The sequence below is a fragment of the Gekko japonicus genome, unplaced genomic scaffold (genome assembly GCF_001447785.1).
Source record: "Gekko japonicus isolate JY-2015 unplaced genomic scaffold, Gekko_japonicus_V1.1 scaffold4366, whole genome shotgun sequence".
In the NCBI taxonomy this organism is placed as follows: domain Eukaryota; kingdom Metazoa; phylum Chordata; class Lepidosauria; order Squamata; family Gekkonidae; genus Gekko; species Gekko japonicus.
The window spans coordinates 6,968-26,892 of NW_015170405.1; the positions used below are offsets into that span (position 1 = coordinate 6,968).

The 19,925-nt window shown below is 49.4% G+C and overlaps 1 protein-coding gene across 1 annotated transcript in view; it reads left to right on the top strand.

Moving 5' to 3' along the window:
* Positions 1–19,925, top strand: part of VPS16 (VPS16, CORVET/HOPS core subunit) — a gene marked incomplete at its 5' end in the record, with an annotated part of 48,080 nt that overhangs the window by 6,148 nt on the left and 22,007 nt on the right. The window contains 7 exons of the mRNA XM_015418285.1: positions 1,992–2,107; positions 7,359–7,481; positions 9,501–9,556; positions 10,123–10,212; positions 12,638–12,732; positions 12,977–13,053; positions 16,004–16,135. Coding sequence (XP_015273771.1) covers positions 1,992–2,107; positions 7,359–7,481; positions 9,501–9,556; positions 10,123–10,212; positions 12,638–12,732; positions 12,977–13,053; positions 16,004–16,135 — 689 coding nt within the window. The remainder of the gene's footprint in view (positions 1–1,991; positions 2,108–7,358; positions 7,482–9,500; positions 9,557–10,122; positions 10,213–12,637; positions 12,733–12,976; positions 13,054–16,003; positions 16,136–19,925) is intronic.

Genomic DNA, 19,925 nt, shown 5'->3' on the forward strand with positions numbered 1-19,925 from the left:
TGGCACAGCTGTCCTTGAAAAAGAGCAGTTTGTGTCAGAGGGCTCTCAGCCCCACCGACCTCACAGGGTGTCTGTTGTGGGGAGGGGAAGGGAAAGGAGTTTGTAAGCCGCTCTGAGACTCCAAGTGAAGGGCGGGGTATAAATCCAATCTCTTCTTCTTCTTCATTTACCTCACAGGGTGTCTGTTGTGGGGAGGGGAAGGGAGAGGGGTTTGTGAGCCGCTCTGAGACTCCTTTGGGTAGTGAAGGGCAGGGGTATAAATCCAATCTCTTCTCTTCTTCTCTTCTTCTCTTCTTCTCTTCTTCTCTTCTCTTCTTTCTTTCTTTCCTCTCACTTTAATCCTTTCTTTCTATCTTTCCTTCTCTCTCTCTCTTTCTCTCCTCTCACTTTAATCCTTCCTTCCTTCCTTCCTTCCTTCCTTCCTTCCTTCCTTCCTTCCTTCCTTCCTTCCGAGTGGTGTACTAAGTCTGTCTGTCTATCTCTCTCTAAGCCTTTCTCTGCGGCCTTTCCACCCAAATAGGGTCTCCAAGGCAGTGAATATCAACACAGTAAAACATTTCAGCATTAAAACTAGCTACTGATCCACTCCTGAGCCCAATTCAAGGTGTTGTTTTTGACTTTTAACCCCCCCTATGGCTTGGGACTGGGGCATCCAAAGTACCGTCTTCTCCTGTGTGTTCTCTCTTTCTCCGTGCATTACAGTCGCAGGGAGAGGCTCTCCCGACTGTCCCGTCAATCAAAGGCATTTGTTTGGTGGGTACACGAGAGAGAGGGCCCTTTTGGTGGTAGCCCTACGATTGTGCAACAACCTCCCCAGGGAGGTGCGCCCGGCTCCCTCCCTTCCCATCTTTCAGAGGCAGCCGAAGATGGTTTTATTTAGGATCACGTTAAGTCAGGTTTCCTAAAAGGTAAAGGTAAAGGTCTCCCTTGCTCGAAAGCCAGTCGAGTCCAACTCTAGGGTTGCGGTGCTCATCTCCGTTTCAATGCTGAAGAGCCAGCGCTGTCCGAAGACGTTTCCGTGGTCATGTGGCCGGCATGACTAAACACCAAGGCGCACAGAACACTGTTACCTTCCCACTGAAGTGGTACCTATTTATCTACTTGCGATTTCTTGCCTTCGAACTGCTAGGTTTCCTAGCAATCCTGAAATTGTAATATATTTTTTAAATGGCCCCCCGTAGGGGATTTTTTATTTGCATTTACTAAAAACTACAACGAAATTAGGGAGGGGATCTACACACTATAGGAGGAAGAAAAGAAAACCCACTAAAATCCCAAGGGTTGGAGGTCACATGCAGCTTGTAAAAAAATTTTTTAGCAATAGTAAAAAGCTTTCTTTAACATTGAGAGTGATCAGTCATCATCAAACTTGTAAAAACATCCCAACAAATCTGACTATATGAAGTGTAGTCCAGGAGAATCACTGTTTAACTTCGACACAAATTACAGAGAATAATGGCATCTCATGGAACCATTATTTCCCCCTCCACCGTTAAAAGCACATTAACAGTAAGTCTCCCTCAGTAGATATTACACAATCTCATTTTCTCTTCCATTGCTGTTTTCCTCTTTCTTCTTCCCTGTAGCACCGTCTTGCTGTATCAGGAACGGGCCGTCTCAAAACAAAGTCCCTTCTCCTTTTTCCAGGACTGTTCCGCTTAAATTGTGAATTGTGATTTTAAACGTTACGCTCTTAATGTGTTTTGTGCCATCGCTCTATCAGATCCAAGTCCGGCGGCACCTTTAAGACGGAGCGAGTTTTATTTTTATTTCGGACTGACATTTGAGTAAAGCATTCCTGAAATTGTGGTTTTTGAAATGACGCTTTCATGTATTTTTACGTGAGCCTCTTTAGTGAATGACGTGCAAAGCTCCATCTCTGATGTCAGAGGCCACTGTCACCAATCAGACAGACGTATGAAATAAGAGTCCCGCCCCCGTCGAGCCTCTGCTCCGCCTTCCTTCTAATCCGGGTTTCCCGCCCCTCCCAGGCCTCCAGAAGCCCCCCTCCTGCTGGGCCGTCCTGTGCCAAGACAGAGTGACTATCCTCCTCCTGGCGATTGGCCAAGACCTGCTCCTGCTGGACAATACGACCTGCTCCACGGTGGTGCGTGAGTGGCGAAGGGGCTGTGGGGAGCGGGGAGCAGTGTTTCCTCTAAGCTGAGTTAGTGTCAGCTAGGTCGCAGTTTTTTAGCCTCCAGCTCACACATTTTTTTTGTCTTCGCTTAGGAAGGAGGGTGTGACGTCCTCCTTACTGGGGAGGACTAGTTTCACTTTAAAAGTGTTCGGTATTTTGTTTAACTGGGTAGAATCTGCTGCCACCAGGAAATGTTAAGGATTTCCAAACCTTTATGCTTTTACTTTTGCTTACTGGTTTGGTAGACCGAGTTCAAGGCTCACGAGGAACTATGTGGTCCTGGGAAGTTTGTCATTCAGAGCTGGAATAAACTTTGATAAAAGAGGATTTATTGAAACAAATACTAAATATGAGGGTGGTACAATGTAACTAGTAATGTGTAAATGATGAACAATTGCTTTGGTATCACACACAATCTTCTCCCTCACTGACAGGGATCTTTTCATGTAACTTTGTAACACTTGTTTATCTCAATACCAGATGAGTTCACTGTTTCTCTCCCGTTTGTTTTCACCCTCAGACTTTCCTTTAACTGTTGGTCACTTAAACTTTACTGTTTCCTATACATTCAGCTTTCATCTTTCTCTCTCTGTCTCACTGAACAACCACAGCTGTCAGTTTGTAACTGCTTCAACACAGAACTGCTTGTCTAACTAACTAACTGAACATCAACTGTCAATATCTAACTGAAACTACTGACTGACTCACATACTCATCCAACCAGATTCCCTTCCAAAGCCCCTCCCCCTCTCTGTCAACCACCAATCATACCACACTTGCCTCTTTCAACCATTCTAGTCTATCTACCACAGCCATGCAACCAAACTGTTAAAGAGACACACACACACACACAAAAAAAAACAAGGACTCATCACAGGCAGTGTTCCCTCTAAGCTGAGTTAGTGTGAGCTAGCTCACAGTTTTTTAGCCTCCAGCTCACACATTCTTACCTTCGCTCAGGAAGGATGGCACACACAGAAACAAGGAATCGTTACAGGTACAGATCAATATTACCCTTGAACAGTATCCCTTACCTCCTGTTTGTATGTGGGGTGGAGGACTGTGCGTGTTAAGTATCCAACTCAACAACGAAAGGACTCCAGAGCTTAGAGGGAGCCTTGGTTGGGGTGCCTACGAGTTCCCCCTCCCAAGAGACGTGTTTCTTTTTTCTTTTCTTTTTTTAAATTTAAATATTATTTTATTACATACAACATACAACAAAAAAATATTGATACCGTAACAACAAAAAGGAGAAATTAACTTTCCAAACAGTATCTTGTTGACAAACAACGTAACGACTATAGCTACATCAAACTAATCGATAACGAACATCAAAACTAAAGGTTATAAAATTATCAGTAACCCGCAATTTAACCTAATGAAACGTGTATAGTGGCAAGGCATTTGTCCAAGGATTACGTGGCCTGTGCATCATAAACCTGTTCTGTTTAGCTAGCAAAACCTTCCATTTGTTCATTGGGCTCTGAGTGCTTTCGATTAGATTATGCTGTGCGGACCATTCAGCAATTTTGTCATCAATCAAGAGAGACGTGTTTCTCCAAGGGCACTGGGGATGCCAGCCTCCGGGTGGGGCCTGGGGATCCCCTGAGTTACAGTTCACCTACAGCAACCCATTCCCCTGGAGAAAATGGGGGGTGGACTCCCTGGTCTTGTGCCCCACTGAGGTCTCTGTCCTCCCCAGGCCCCACCCACAGATCTCCAGGAGTTTCTCTCCCCATGGATCTGACAACCGCGTAGCCTCCAATGCCTGACCACTAGGAAGCCATCAGCCCCTGCAACCAGCGTTCCCTCTAAGCTGAGTGAGTGTGAGCTAGCTCCCAGGTTTTTTTAGCCTCCGGCTCACACATTTTTGCCTTAGCTCGGGGAGGAGGGCTCCGGAGCAAACTGATTGATGCAGCAGCCAAATGGCTCGCTCACAACTTTAATGCCCAGCAGCTCACAAAGTAGGATTTTTGCTCACAAGCAGTGTTCCCTCTAAGCTGAGTTAGTGTGAGCTAGCTCACAGTTTTCTAGCCTCCGGCGCACACAGTTTTGTCTTCGCTCAGGAAGGAGGGCTCCGGAGCAAACTGATCAATGCAGCAGCCAAATGGCTCGCTCACAACTTTAATGCCCAGCAGCTCACAAAGTAGGATTTTTGCTCACAAGCAGTGTTCCCTCTAAGCTGAGTTAGTGTGAGCTAGCTCACAGTTTTCTAGCCTCCGGCTCACACATTTTTGTCTCAGCTCAAGACGGAGGGCTCCAGAGCAAACTAAGTTATGCAGGAGCCAAATGGCTCGCTCACAACTTTAATGCCAGCAGCTCACAAAGTAGAATTTTTACTCACAGGACTCCGCAGCTTAGAGGGAGCATTGGCGGGGAGAGGCATCTTTTAATTGTCGCCAGGTTGGGGTCTGCTTGCTCCAAGGGGGTCTCTGGTGCTCACCTGGGCCAAAACCAAACCCAGGAGGGTTTGACAACTGCACTGCGGTCAGTGGCCAGGTGACAACCAGACGTAGTAGCCCTCGTTCTTTTCAGTATGCATAAAGCAATCTGCAGCTCTGTTTGCGTTCATCCATGGTAGTTTACTGTTGCTTCCTTGTTACACATGGGGATTAGAGAAGATGACAAACTTTCTTTAACAGCTTCTATACCACTTTATCGCTTTGGACTCAGTGCAGCCTGCAGTGTAGCAAACAGGTTGCAAAAGCATCCATTACCAAAATTAAAACAAATTCAGGTGCGTAGCCAGGGGTAATTTCCTGCAGGAGTGCACAGGAGCAGAGCTCCGGCAGTAAAGAGCCCAGGGGGTGGGCACATGCAACAAGCCCCACCCCCTGCTCCCAGCCGCCCTCAGTCAGAGCAAGAAGCAGCCAGGTAAGCTGCAGAGAGACACACACCCCCCGGCCCAAAACAGTCCAGTGGCACCTTTAAGACCAAGTTTTATTCAGGTACAAGCTCTCCCTCCTCTGTGAGGACAGATCTGCACGTCCCCCCCCCCAATAGCTAGCAATCCGAAACAGTCCAGTGGCACCTTTAAGGCCAAGTTTTATTGGGCACAAGCTCTCCCTCCTCTGTGAGGACAGATCTGCACATCCCCCCCCCAATAGCTAGCAATCCGAAACAGTCCAGTGGAGCCTGAGCGGTGGGTGTTGCCTTCTGACCCACTTCCGGTGATGCCAGAGGGTGTGGCATATGCAAATAAGTTATGCTAATAAGTTAAGCTTATATCCAGAATTAAACTTTGCTGGTCTTAAAGATGCCACTGGACTCAAACTTCGTTCTAAAATTAAAACAGTTTAAATTTACCAACGTGGGAGCATTCGGATTTCGCACATCCGAGAGTATAAAACATGCAGCACTGGCAGGCGCAAAGCCAGGTCTTGCTGGAAAAGTAGATACTATTTAGACGAGGCCTGCCTTCCGTGCCTTCCTAAAGGACAGTGTGGTGTAGTGGTTCAGAGTGTCAGACTAGTATCGGGGAGACCTGGGTTCGAATCTCGGCTCTGCCACAGAAGCTTGCTGGGTGACCTTGGGGCCAGTTGCACCCTCTCAGCCTAGCCTACCTCACAGAGTTGTTGTGAGAATAAATTGGCGGTGAGGAGAACAGTGGAAGCCTCCCATTGGGTAGGAAAGTGGGGTATAGACACAGTGAAGGAATGCCCTCCGGCATTTTCACGTGACTGGGTCTGCCATGGACTTCAGGGTATGCTGGACCTACCGGTTTGGTCAAATGGGATGGAATTGACATGAGAACGTAAGAGAAGCCAGTGTTCCATCAGGCCAATGGCCCGTCCAGTCCAACACTCTGTGTCACACAGTGGCCAGAAATACCAGGTGCCATCAGGAGGTCCAGCAGTGGGGCCAGAACTATAGAAGCCCTCCCACTGTTGCCCCCCCCAAGCAACAAGAATACAGAGCATCACTTGCCCCAGACAGTGTTCCGTCTATAAGAACATAAGAGAAGCCATGATGGATCAGGCCAGTGGCCCATCCAGTCCAACACTTTGTGTCACACAGTGGCCAAAACCCAGGGGCCATCGGGAGGTCCACCAGTGGGGCCGGCCCCAGAAACCCCCCCCCTTTTGCCCCCCCCCCCAAGCTCCGAGAATGCAGAGCATCCCTTGCCCCAGACATAGGAACGTAAGAGAACAGAGTGTTCCCCACTTGCTCACAATTACAAGGTCCATCAGAACGTAAGAGAAGCTGTGTTGGATCAGGCGAGTGGCCCATCCAGTCCAATACTGTGTTACACAGTGGCCAAAACCCAGGGGTCATTAAGAGGTCCAGCAACGAGGCCAGAACTCCAGAAGCCCCCCAAGCACCAAGAAGACAGAGCATCCCTGCCCCAGACAGAGTGTTCCCTCTGTAACTTGTGGCTAATAGAGCCACTGATGGACCTCTGCTCCGTATGTTGATCCAGTCCCCTCTGTGCTTGTAGCCACCGCCACTTCCTGTGGCAGTGAATTTCACGCGTTAATTACTCTTTGGGTGAAGAAGGGCTTCCTTGTATCTGTTCTACAGAGCCAGTTTGGTGTCGTGGTTAAGTGCACAGACTCTAATCTGGGAGAGCCGTGTTTGATTCCCCACTCCTCCACTTGCACCTGGCTGGATGACCTTGGGCAAGCCGTAGTTCTGATAAGAGCTGTTCTTGAAAAAGAGCCGTTTCTGTTAAGAGCTCTCTCAGCCCCGCCTACCTCCCAGGGTGTCTGTAGTGGGGAGGGGAAGGGAAAGGAGTTTGTCAGCCGCTCTGAGACTCCTTTGGGTAGTGAAGGGCGGGGGATACATCCAATCTCCTCTCTTCTCTCTCAGCCCCACCTGCCTCCCAGGGTGTCTGTTGTGGGGAGGGGAAGGGAAAGGAGTTTGTAAGCCGCTCTGAGACTCCTTTGGGTAGTGAAGGGTGGGGTATAAATCCAGTCTCCTCCTCCTCCTCCTTCTTCTTGGATTAGAGGGAGTAATGACTCAGCTTAGAGGGAACACTGCTCACAGGGTGTCTGTTGTGGGGAAGGGAAGGGAAAAGAGTTTGTAAGCCGCTCTGAGACTCTGAGTGAAGGGCGGGGTATAAATCCAACCTCCTCCTCCTCCTCCTCCTCCTCCTCCTCCTCTTCTTCTTCTTTCTCCTTCTTTGCCTACGGCTCATTTATTTCATTGAGACAAGAGGAGGCTGGAGTTGGGTGATTTGAACCCAGTGCCCTCAATTTGCTGCTCTCGCTCGTGTTTGCAGACCCTCCCGGGGATGAACCCCCTTGCGGGCTCCTACCTGCGCATGGCAGTCTCTTTCAACTACCGCTACCTGGCCCTCTTCACCGACACCGGCTACGTCTGGATGGGAATGTCCCACTTAAAGGTGAGCTGCGGGTGCTAGAGGTGTGAAGTCTTGAAGCCATTTCCCCCTGGGGTGGCAGGGGAGGCGCAGGGCATTTTGCTGTCCCAGGCGCCCTCTGGATCGTTCCAGGAGGAGCTCCGGAGGCAGCGATTCAGCGCTGAATCCTGGATGAGAGCGGTTGGGGTGTGGGATGGAGAACACAGGCCGCTGTGGTGCCGCCCCTGCTGGATCCGAATTTGGCTGCAGAGTGCTGCTCCCTGGAGCCCTCCATGGAGCTGAAGGGCAGCGGGGCGGGCAAAAGCCATGCCTGCCGTCTCCTGGCATACTGCCACCCTCTGCTGAGTCGCGCGATGGACCACCCCTGCCTGTTGGAATCACTGGCCAGACGTTAAGAACATAAGAGATGCCAATGTTGGATCAGACCAGTGGCCCTTCCAGTCCAACACTCTGTGTCACACAGTGGCCAAAAATACCAGGTGCCCTCAGGAGGTCCACCAGTGGGGCCACAACTCTAGAACCCCTCCCACTGTGTCCCCCCAAACACCAAGAAGACAGAGCATCACTGTCCCAGGCATAAGAGCACAAGAGAAGCCATGTTGGGTCAGGCCAATGGCCCATCCAGTCCAACACTCTTTGCCACACAGCAGCCAAGATCCAGGGGCCATCAGGAGGTCCACCAGTGGGGCCAGAACTCCAGAAGCCCTCCCACTGTGGCCCCCCAAGCACCAAGAAGACAGAACATCCCTTGCCCCAGACAGAGTGCTCCCTCTATACCTTGTGGCTAAGAGCCACTGATGGACCTCTGCTCCATATGTTTATCCAGTCCCCTCATAAGGACATAATGGAAGCCATGTTGGATCAGGCCAGTGGCCCATCCAGCCCAACACTCTGTGTCACACAGTGGCCAAAACCCAGGGGCCACCAGGAGGTCCACCAGCAGGGCCAGAACTCCAGAAACCCTCCCACTCTTGCCCCCCAAGCAGCAAGAAGACAGAGCATCCCTGTCCCAGACAGAGAGTTCCCTCTATACCTTGTGGCTAAGAGCCACTGATGGACCTCTGCTCCAAATGGTTATCCAGTTCCCTCAAAAGAACATAAGAGAAACCATGTTGGATCAGGCAAATGACCGTTCCAGTCCAGCACTCTGTGTCACACACTGGCCAAAACCCAGGTGCCCTCAGGAGGTCCACCAGCAGGGCCAGAACTCCAGGAGCCCTCCCACCATGGCCCCCTAAGCACCAAGACTACAGAACATCACGGCCCCAGACAAAATGTTCCTATCTATACCTTGTGGCTAATAGCTGGCGATGGACCTCTGCTCCATATGCTTATCTAATTCCCTCTTGAAGCCATCCATGCGTGTAGCCGCCACCACCTCCTGTGGCAGTGAATTCCAGGGGTGAATCCCTCTTCGGGTGAAGAAAGACTTCCTTGTATCAGTTCTACGCCTCCTGCTTATTAATTTCCTTGAGTGCCCACCAGTTCTTGTACGGAGGGAAAGGGAGAAAAGTACTTCCTCTCTATCCCATGGATACTTTTCTAAACCTGTATCATGTCACCCTTCAATCACCGTTTCTCCAGATATTTGTGCTGCGATGTGCAGATGAATTTTGCTCATCACCAGGAATGCCGGGAAGTCAGGCAGGGCAGGTGGTCCATGTCCTCCCCTACGTTCCTGCCCAGGAATTAAGATCACAGGGAGAGCCTCCCCCGGACTGTCCCGTTCATCAAAGAATCATGTTTGGTGGGTACACGGGACGGGGCCTTTTCGGTGGTAGCCCCATGCTTATAAAATGACCTTCCCAAGGGAGATAATGCCTTGCCCCTCACTTTCGATCTTCAGGAGGCAGCTGAAGATGGTTGTATGTTTAGGACTAGCGTTTGATTACATTGTGGTTTTAAATGTTGGTTTCATGTATTTTTGTGTATTGGGTGTTTTCTGTTGATTTTATTGTCCGCTGTGGCATTCCGTCTTTGGCCGCCTGTCTGATTTCTTGTGTTCCCTCTCGTTCTCCTTCTCCGGGCTCGGCCTCCTTGCAGGAAAAGCTGTACGACTTCACCTGCAATCTGCGAACTCCGCCAAAGCAGATGTTTTGGTGAGTGTGGCTTTCAGTCGCTTCTTCTCTGCCCGGCTGCCTCCTGGCTTTCCTGCCTGATCGCTGCTGCAGGAAGCAAGGGGGGGGGATCCTTCTGCCTAAGCCTGGGGTGACCTTCCTGATGGTCAGAGCGGTAAGAACATAAGTGGGAAGCCCATGTTGGATCAGGCCAGTGGCCCATCCAGTCCAACACTCTGTCACACAAAATTCTACTTTGTGAGCTCCTGGCATTAAAGTTGGGAGCGAGCGATTTGGCCGGTGCACAAATCAGTTTGCCCTGGAGCCATCCCTTCCTGGGCTAAGACAAAAATGTGTGAGCCAGAGGCTAGAAAACTGTCAGCTAGCGCGCACTGCCTCAGCTTAGAGGGAACACTGCCTGCGACATCTTTTGGGTGCTTTCCGCTTGCCGAAAGTGACCACAGAGGCTTTTCAGAGACCAGGAGTCACCCCTTGTGCTCTGCCAGGTACTGTTGGGCGGGGTGGGCTGGTGCCCGAGCTGGATTTTAGTGATGGAGGAAGCCTGCATCGGTTGGTCTTAACCTCCTGACGGTCTCTCGATGTGACAGGTGCACCCGGCCTCGAAGCAGGCAGCGGGCGGTGGCCTTGGCCTGGGATCGGCTTCTCCTGGTGGCCGGGAATGCCCCGAAGGGGATCGAGTATCCTTGGAGGAAAGACCTGCGGGAAGAGGAGGGTGTGTGTTTGGGCATAACGTCGATTCCCAGACCGAGTGAGGGAAGTCTTGGCCAGTGGGGAGAGCCAGTTTGGTGTAGTGGTTAGGTGCGCGGACTCTAATCTGGGAGAACCGGGTTTGATTCCCCACTCCTCCACCTGCAGCTGCTGGATGACCTTTGGGCAAGCCATCGTTCTGATAAGAGCTGTCCTTGAAAGAGCAGTTTCTGTCAAGAGCTCTCTCAGCCCCACCGACCTCACAGGGTGTCTGTTGTGGGGAGGGGAAGGGAAAGGCGTTTGTAAGCTGCTCTGAGACTCCCGGGTAGTGAAGGGCGGGGTATAAATCCAATCTCTCCTCTTCTTCTTCTGTTGCAACTCTGGTCTGGCCTTATAATGACACTCTGAGTGTTTCTTAGCTAGCTCAGTAGGCGTATTTGTGTGTATGCAGGAACATATTTTGCATCAATATGTTCATTTTTCAAAAAGCTTCCTGATCAACAGATCATCTGCATGAAACGCTGAAGAACTACCATCAGAGATATGTGTAACATGACCTCCTGGTATTTTGTGACTGGCCCCACCTCCTGCATCCAACATTTTGTCACTGTACCTACCACCCCGTGTCTGATTTCTAAAGGTTATCAATCCAAAAAGCTCGGAAACCTAGCGTCACAATAATCGAGAAAATACAAAATCTGCTAGGAAAACTACCAGAAAATATTGTCAAAATATATAAATATTCCACAGTAATAAAGTTGGTGGTGTCACAACATCAAAACAAGTGCGATTCGCTCTTCACACTGTGAACCTTGTTGTCAGTAGACATTGTTGAAATCGGGTTCCAACTACACAGCCGCCAAACTGAAGAAGTTGATGGAAACGTCTCCTTTAGGTATCTGGAAGGGACGTTTTTGCGAAGGCTGTTTTTAAAAAAGGTTTCGAAAAGGCGGCTTCCTCCTACTCATTTGGACTACGTGGACTAATATTTATCTCCGAAGGAGGAAACATTGTATTCTATGCCTGGCTTATAGTATTAGTATGAACTTATTTTGATGTGACTTCACCAACTTTATAACTGTGAAATAGAGTTTATCAGGGCTTTTTTTTGTAGAAAAAGCCCAGCAGGAACTCATTAGCATAATAGGCCACACCTAACAGCTGAAACTCATTAGCATATTAGGCCACACCCCCATGTTGGCAGAAGTGTGATCATCCAGCCACACCCACCTTTTGCTTCTTATTCTGTTTACTTTGTTGTCAAAACCCAGGGCCTTTTCTTGTAGCAGGAACTCCTTTGCATGTTAGGCCACACACCCCTAATGTAGCCAATCCTGATGAGTGAGTGCTGTTGGGCGTGGCCTGTTATGCTAATGAGTTCCTGCTGGGCGTGGCCAACTCGGGAGCCAGCCGGAACTCCGTTCCTGTGCGTTCCTGCCCAAAAATAGCCCTGGAGTTTATATAGTTTGGCAATATTTGATGGTGGTTTTCCTAGTGGATTTAGTATTTTCTAGACTTCTAAAGGTGCCTGCTGAAAATGAGGCATGAGAAATGTGTGGTGGGAGGCGAAGGGTCTGTGTCAAGACGCTGAAAATCTCCTCGCACTGTCCAGCTGCGGGGTCGTGCATGCACAATTGGTTGACTAGTATGAGGAAATACAAGTTTCTGCATATAGAAAAACAACTTCTCAAGGATATAAGGGTAGGCTGAACCATGTGTGGGCAGTGAGGGAGGTGTATGCCGATTATGGAAAGCCTTCCCCCGCACACCACTTGCATGCTTTAGGCTGGTCCTGCATTGGGCAGGGGGTTGGACTAGATCAGGGGTGTCGAACTCATTTGTTACGAGGGCCGGATCTGACATAAATGAGATCTTGTTGGGCCGGGCTACATGTGCCATGAAATGCAATGCCAGGTAGCGGAGAGATAAACTTTATAAAGGACACAAACACAAACTGTTTTTTTTACTTAAAATGAAAACATGCTTAAAACATCAGCACTCTTGCAATGTTTTGTTTATTTAACAGTGTCTGATAAGGGACACCTCTTGCTCTCAATTATTGCATCAAAATGTCTGTGCTGTTGCAGTCTTGAGTGTGCTGCTCAGGTGTGTATCTGTAAGTTGCAAACCTACGAAGACGCAGCAGCAGCAGAACTGGAAGAAGAAGCAGAAGACGGCCAGTCCCACTGTGGGCCTGATAGAAGCTCTCAGGGGGTCTGATCCAGCCCCCGGGCCACATGTTTGACACCCCTGGACTAGATGGTTTGTATGGGCCCTTCCAATTCTATAATTCTGTCTCTGAGTGGAGCAGTCCAGGACGAGCGTTACCACTTTGCTGGCGATACAGACTCATCCAGAGTCCCTCCAGCGTTGCGGTTCTCTGTTTTCCTGGGAGTTCCTTAACGCCACCCACAGATACCACCTAGACGAGGATTCGTACCTGGTGCCGGAGCTCGACGGCGTTCGGATTTTCTCCTCTTCCACCCACGAATTCCTCCACGAGATTCCAGGTGCGTCTTCCTGGCATTTCAATAAAGCAGGAAGGGATGGGAGCTTCTTTTTAAAAACAAACCTGAAAGTGGGGTTTGCCCTTTTATTCTAGTTTAAACTGGATTTAAAAAAAACAACACGTTATCGTAAACCTCCAGAACCACGAGGAAAGGCGGGGTATGAATGTTTTGATAAATATTTTTTAGCCCTCTGCTGCGGGTCCTGAACCCCAGCTGAAGTTTCCTCTTCTCGCTTCCTTTGCAGAATCCACCCAGGAGATCTTCAAAATCGCATCTATGGCCCCAGGAGCTTTGCTACTGGAAGCCCAAAAGGCATATGAGGTAAATCAGAATCGGCAGAGGATAGTGCCCAGGGCTGCTGCCGGTTCAGGAAGGGGCCGTGGCTCAGTGGCAGAGCATCTGCTTGACCATGCAGACAGTCCCTGGTTCAATCCCCGGCATCTTCAGTTAAAAGGAGCAGGTAACAGGTGATGTGAACGACCCTCCGCCCGAAACCCTGGAGAGCCGCTGCCCGTCTGAGTAGACAAGACTGACCTTCGTGGACCGAGGGTCCGATTCAGTAGAAGGCTATAAAGGTTACCTTGCTCGAAATCCAGTCGACTCCGACTCTAGGGTTGCAGTGCTCATCTCCGTTTCAAAGCCGAAGTGGTCATGTGGCCGGCCTGACTAAACACCAAGGCGCACGGAACGCTGTTCCCTTCCCACCGAAGTGGTACCTATTTATCTACTTGCAATTTCTTGCTTTCGAACGGCTAGGTTGGCAGGAATATAATATGCTGTAATGTTTTGATTAATTTCGACCTGAAGCTACGTAATGGTACCCAGATTTTTAAAATATTACAAACTAATTGAAGAGGTATTTGTGGCTAGTTGCCATTTTCTATTGTGGCACTCAAAAGTAAGTTTTACAGAATATATTATGGATTGTAACTCATTGCTGTTCGCATCGCCAAAGAAGATATTCGAAAGGAGAGGCCGTATACCCGGGCTCCTCGTGTGGTTTGATTAGTCTGTCTTCTGCTACATTTTCACCTTGTACAGAGTATATTACACTGTGATGCTGTGGAAATGGATAACTGAATGTTAAGACTTGTGGAAATGGATAACTGCATGTTAAATGAAAACTGATAGGAAACGATATTATATAACAAACAGATTTCTAAGATGGTTTGCACGGATTAGATTGATTTGAGAGAGCCCTTAGCACAAATGGTGTTATTGCTGCAGTGGCTCAAGTTGTTAAGACGCTGAACTGCAGAGTGGAAGGTCGGTGGCTCAGCAGTAGTGCCGCGTGACGGAGTGAGCTCCCGTCTCTGGCCCCAGCTCCTGCCAACCTAGCAGTTCGAAAGCAAGAAATGGCAAGTAGATAAATAGGTACCGCTTCGGTGGGAAGGTAACAACATTCCGTGCACCACGGCGTCTAGTCATGCCGCCCACATGACCACGGAAACGTCTTCGGACAGCACTGGCTCTTCGGCTTGGAAACGGAGATGAGCACCGCCCTCTAGAGTCGGATTCGACTGGCTTTCGAGCAAGGGAAACCTTTACCCCTATTATACACTGTAATCCTTCTAGTGATTCTTCCTCATCCAGTATAAGGCAAGCTTCATGTGATGGTACACTGATCAAGACAGAAATCATGGGCACCCCTCTGAGCTTTTTGGAGGAAAGGAATCATAGAATGTTAGAGTTGGAAGGGACCTTGCAGGTCATCTAGTCCAACCCCCTGCACTCTGCAGGAGCACAGCCGAAAGAGAGCCCTACAACACACCCGGAAGATGGCCGTCCAGCCTCCGCTTTAAAACATCCAGCAAAGGAGCATCCACCACCTCCCAAGGCAGTCTGTTCCACTGCTCAACCACTCTTACAGTCAGGAAGTTTCTCCTGATATTTAGCCGGTAACGACTCCCTTGTAATTTCCACCCATTAGATCTTAGGAGAACTAAAACAGCTAGAAGCGAGTCCCATACAGCTTAGAGACCAGCACGATTTTTGGGGTTTAGGCTTTTGAGAATCAGCAGTCCCTTATATGACTCTTGAAACCTCATATGCCCCCAAACGTTTCCGGTCTCTAAGATGCTGCTGGACTCGATTCGAGCTATTCTACTGTAGACCAACACTGCTACTCTCTGAAACGATCTTGAACGAAAAATAAAAAAGAGCAAGAATCCAGGAGCTTTCGTGAGTCACGGCTCACTCCTTCAGATAGTGAAGATGTGAGCAGTAACTCACAAAAGCTCCTCCCCTGCCACAAATTCTGTTTGTCTTTGAGGGGCTCCTGGACTCTGGCTCTTTTCTGCGGCTACAGACAGACTAACACAGCGACCCATCTTGAAAAATAAAGACACATTCGAGAGGGATTAAAGCCAACCACAGTGAAACATCCGCTTGAAATCCTGGCTGGCTGTCCGGGATGGAACTCTGGTGTGCTTCTGGAGGAAGCCTGCTTTCGGCGGGAGGAGCCACTGCTGTTAAGGCCCCGCACTGCAGTTCCATAAAGGAGAGGGCCGGAGCTCAGCTGCCCATCCGAAGGGCTGCGTGTGTGGGAGGAAATTGCCCTAAAGTGTGTAGGGCCCAGGCTGTGGAGGGCTTGACTCTACACCAGTTTGGTGTAGTGGTTAAGTGCGAGGACTCTAATCTGGGAGAACTGGGTTAGATCCCCCACTCCTCCACTTGCACCTGCTGGATGACCTTGGGCAAGCCGTAGTTCTGATAAGAGCTGTCCTTGAAAAAGAGCAGTTTCTGTCAGAGCTCTCTCAGCCCCACCTACCTCACAGGGTGTCTGTTGTGGGGAGGGGGAGGGAAAGGAGTTTGTAAGCCGCTTTGAGACTCCTTTGGGTAGTGAAGGGCGGGGTATAAATCCAGTCTCCTCTTCTTCTTTTACCTCCCAGGGTGTCTGTTGTGGGGAGGGGAGGGAAAGGAGTCTGTAAGCCGCTCTGAGACTCCTTTGGGCAGTGAAGGGTGGGGTATAAATCCAATCTCTTCTTCTCCTTCTATAATCTGGGAGAACCGGGTTTCGTTCCCCACTCCTCCACTTGCACATGGCTGGATGACCTTGGGCAAGCCATAGTACTGACAAGAGCCGTTCTTGAAAAAGAGCAGTTTCTGTCAGAGCTCTCTCAGCCCCACCCACCTCACAGGGTGTCTGTTGTGGGGAGGGGAAGGGGAAGGAGTTTGTAAGCCACTCTTGAGACACCTTTGGGTCGTGAAGGGCGGGGTATAAATCCAATCTCTTCTTCTTCTTCTTCTTCTTCTTTCCTTTGCCCCTCAGAAAGAGAGCCAGAAGGCCGACGAGTACCTGCGGGAGATCAGGGAGCAGGATCTGTTGCCGGAGGCCGTCAGGAAATGCATCGAAGCTGCCAGCTATGAACACGACCCGGAGACCCAAAAAGCTCTCCTTCGGGTGAGTCATGGGAGCACAGGCTCTCACTGAAAGGCTCTGACAGCATGGATGAAAGCCCGTGAAGGGACATGGATAAAGTGGTGGGCCAGGAAGCCCCAAGTTCAAATCTTCCCTCTGCTTTAAGCTCACTGTGTGACTTTCCCTCTGTCTTCCCTCTGTCTGAGAGCCAGCTTGATGTAGTGGTTAGGAGCGCAGACTCCAATCTGGGAGAACCGGATTTGATTCCCCACTCCTCCCCCCCATGCAGCTGCTGGTGTGACCTTGGGTCAGTCCCAAGTTCTCTCAAGAGCAGTTCTCTCACAGGCAGTTCTCGAGAGAGCTCTCTCAGCCCCACCCACCTCAGAGGGTGTCCGTTTTGAGGAGGGGAAGGGAAAGGAGATTGTGAGCCGCTCCGAGACTCCTTCAGGTACTGAAGGGCAGGGTATAAATCCAACCTCTTCTCTTTTTTCTCTGCTGGCCCTACCTTGCAGGGATGTTGTGAGGATCAAAGGGACAGTCCATGCACCACCCTGAAAATAAGGGTGGGAATTTCAGAAGAGGGGGCAATGATGTTGCAGTGGAGTTCGCCCTCCGAAGGATATTGATCCTGCACTTCCCCACGTACTGTATCCGTTTTGGTTGGTGTCTCTGTTCAGGATGGGTGGATATTTATTTTATTTTTATTTTTTTAAGTACCCGAGGGTACACATTTATTGTTTTCTTATATTCCTAAACACAGACATACACAACTACAACAAACAACATATAACCAAGAGACTAATTACAATTTGTTACTATATCTAATCCATCGCTTCATCATTCTCTAATATTTGTTAATATTCTCTAATTTCACTATTATATATTACTACATACTCAAATATTATTTTTGCCATATCAGCTTAATCTTTAACTCCATTCACATTATACCAATCATATAGTCTCTTCCAGGTTTTTTGAAATCTCCATTTCTTCGTGCCTCTCATTTCCATAGTTAATTTGTCTATTTCCGCTGCTTATAAGAGTTTATTAATATATTCCTGTTTGGTTGGTGTTTCTTGAATCTTCCAATATTTGGCATGGATGGATATTTAGAACGACACAGGCTTGTCTGTTTGAAGTCGGAAATACGATCGCAAGCGGTGTTCCTGGAAAGAGGGTTGAAACTTTCATTCTGAGCCAGGAAGTGGTAGAATCAAAAGACCCTATTTCAACCACTAGGGGTGGCGGGGGGTGGGGTGGAAGTTGCCCTCAAGCCACAGCTGATGTAGGGTGACCCTGTCGGGTTCTCAAGGCAAGAGACATTCAGAGGCGGTTCGCCATTGGCCTGCCTCTGCGTAGCGACCCCGGACTTCCTTGGTGGTCTCCCATCCAAATACTACCCTGGGCCGACCCTGCTTAGCTTCTGAGATCTGACGAGATCGGACCAGCCTGGGCCATGCATCTGTTTGGGCCTGGCTGCCAATTGCCACTGTCTTCTGGTTAAGAGCCAGTTTGGTGTGGTGGTTAGAAGCGCGGACTCTAATCTGGGAGAGCCGGGTTTGGTTCCCCACTCCTCTCCCATGCAGCTGCTGGTGTGACTTTGGGTAAGTCACAAGTTCTCTCAGAGCTGTTCTCTCAACAGCAGTCCTCGAAAGAGCTCTTTCAGCCTTACTTACCTCACAGGGAGGGGGGTCTGTTGTGGGGAGAGGAAGGGATTATAAGCTGCTCTGAGACTCTTGAGTGAAGGGCAGGATATAAATCCAATCTCCTCCTCCTCCTCTTCCTCCTCCTCCTCCTCCTCTTTCTTCCTCTTTGTTGAGATTCTTAAGTACATTCAGCAGAGTATTAAAGAGACTGAGTCCATGGTGTGTTTTAAAATATAAAAGTTTACTATAAACCTAACATGGGAAAAGGTACACAGGATATAAAATAACAAAGAGCTTATATGCCTACATCCTTGCAGCTAAAACGGAAGAGCCGAAGAACGGCATCTCCTTCTCAGGTCAGAACAAAGAACACACAGACAGGAAGAGAAGCCATAAAATGCTAATACTTGACACCTTGGTTTCCAATCAGAGTAGCAAACTAGCTCCAAAGTTCCCGGGCATCCTATTGTCTAAACATGGTTACAAACAAACATGTGACTTAACAAACATCATTAACCCGGTAAATACTGAAGTGTTTTAACTTGTAACACCCAACACTCTTCCTCCTCCTCCTCCTTTTTCTATAATCCCCAGCCTTCTGGGTTCCATATTTTAGCTTGTTCACAGGACTCATTTAGTGCAAAATTCCTCTGATCTACACTTTTGACGTGATTGGTCCAAAGTCTTCTTGGAAGGGATTTTTGAACCCGTAAAGTTCTGTTTGGCCCAGGAAAGAAATTTCCAAACTCGAAGGAAAGTCCAGAAATGGGGCAGTTTCTGCTGGACAACCCTCAGCCAGCATTCTGACAGGGGACGCTCCTGAACCCAACAAGAATAGGATTGCCAACCTCCAGGTGGGGCCTGGAGATCTCCAGGAATTGCAGTTGGTCTCCAGACTACAGAGATCTGTTCCCCGGGAGAAAACGGATGCTTTGGAAGGTGGACTTCATGGTGATAGACCCTGCCGAGGCCCCTCCCCTCCCTAAACCCCGCCCTCCCCAGGCTCCACCCCCAAAGTCTCCAGGCATTTCCCAGCCCAGAGTTGGCAACCCAACAGGAGAGGGGTAGGCGAGGACTCTGTAAGAATTTGCCAGCAATGACCTTTTTCTGCTCCTTTGACTAGGATTCTGCTTTCAACCTGCCGTCTTACGGACTGTTCCAAAACAGCCGTGCTTTCTAGAATATAAGTGTAGTTAATCACATTTTATTGAAACCCTGATCTCTGGCTGTGGCGACCGGAACACTCGGGGTGGTATTCACTTATGGGCCCACAGGAGAGCCAGTCTGGTGCCGGGGTTAGGAGGGCGGACTCTAATCTGGGAGAGCCGGGTTTGATTCCCCACTCCTCCGAATGCAGCTGCTGGTGTGACCTTGGGTCAGTCACGAGTTCTCTCGGAGCTGGTCTCTCAGGAGCAGTCCTAGAGAGAGCTCTCCCAGCCCCACCTACCTCACAGCGTGTCTGTTGTGGGGAGGGGAAGGGAAAAGGAGTTTGTAAGCCGCTCTGAGACTCCTTTGGGTAGTGAAGGGCGGGGTATAAATCCAGTCTCCTCCTCCTCCTCTTCTTGTTTAATATGCGCACTTGTTGTTTGATTCTGCTCTGGTCAGGCCCCACCTGGAGTCCTGTGTCCAGTTTTGGGCACCACAATTTAGGAAGGATGTTGACAAGCTTGAGCGTGTCCAGAAGAGGGCAACGAGGATCGTGAGAGGGCTGGAATCCAAGTCTTAGGAGGAAAGGCTGAAAGAGTTGGGTCTGTTTAGCCTGGGAAAGAGAAGGCTTAGAGGGGACATGATTGCAGTCTTCAAGTATGTGAAGGGCTGTCATGTAGAAGATGGAGCGGATCTCTTCTCTCTTGCTCCGGTTTGCAAGACTAGATCGAATGGGTGGAAATAACAAGGGAGGGAAATATCAGGAGAGACTTCCTAACTGTGAGAGTGGTTGAGCAGTGGAACAGACTGCCTCGGGAAGGGGTGGATGCTCCTTCACTGGACGTTTTCAGGCAGAGGCTGGAAGACCATCTTTCGGGTATGTCGTAGGGCTCTCTTTCGGCTGTGCTCCTGCAGAGTGCAGGAGGTTGGACTAGGTGACCTGCAAGGTCCCTTCCCACTCTAACATTCTGTGATTCTATGATGTGTGCCACCCTGTGCCCTATTGCAGGGTAGGGTGGGATAGAGACTGCAAAGATAGG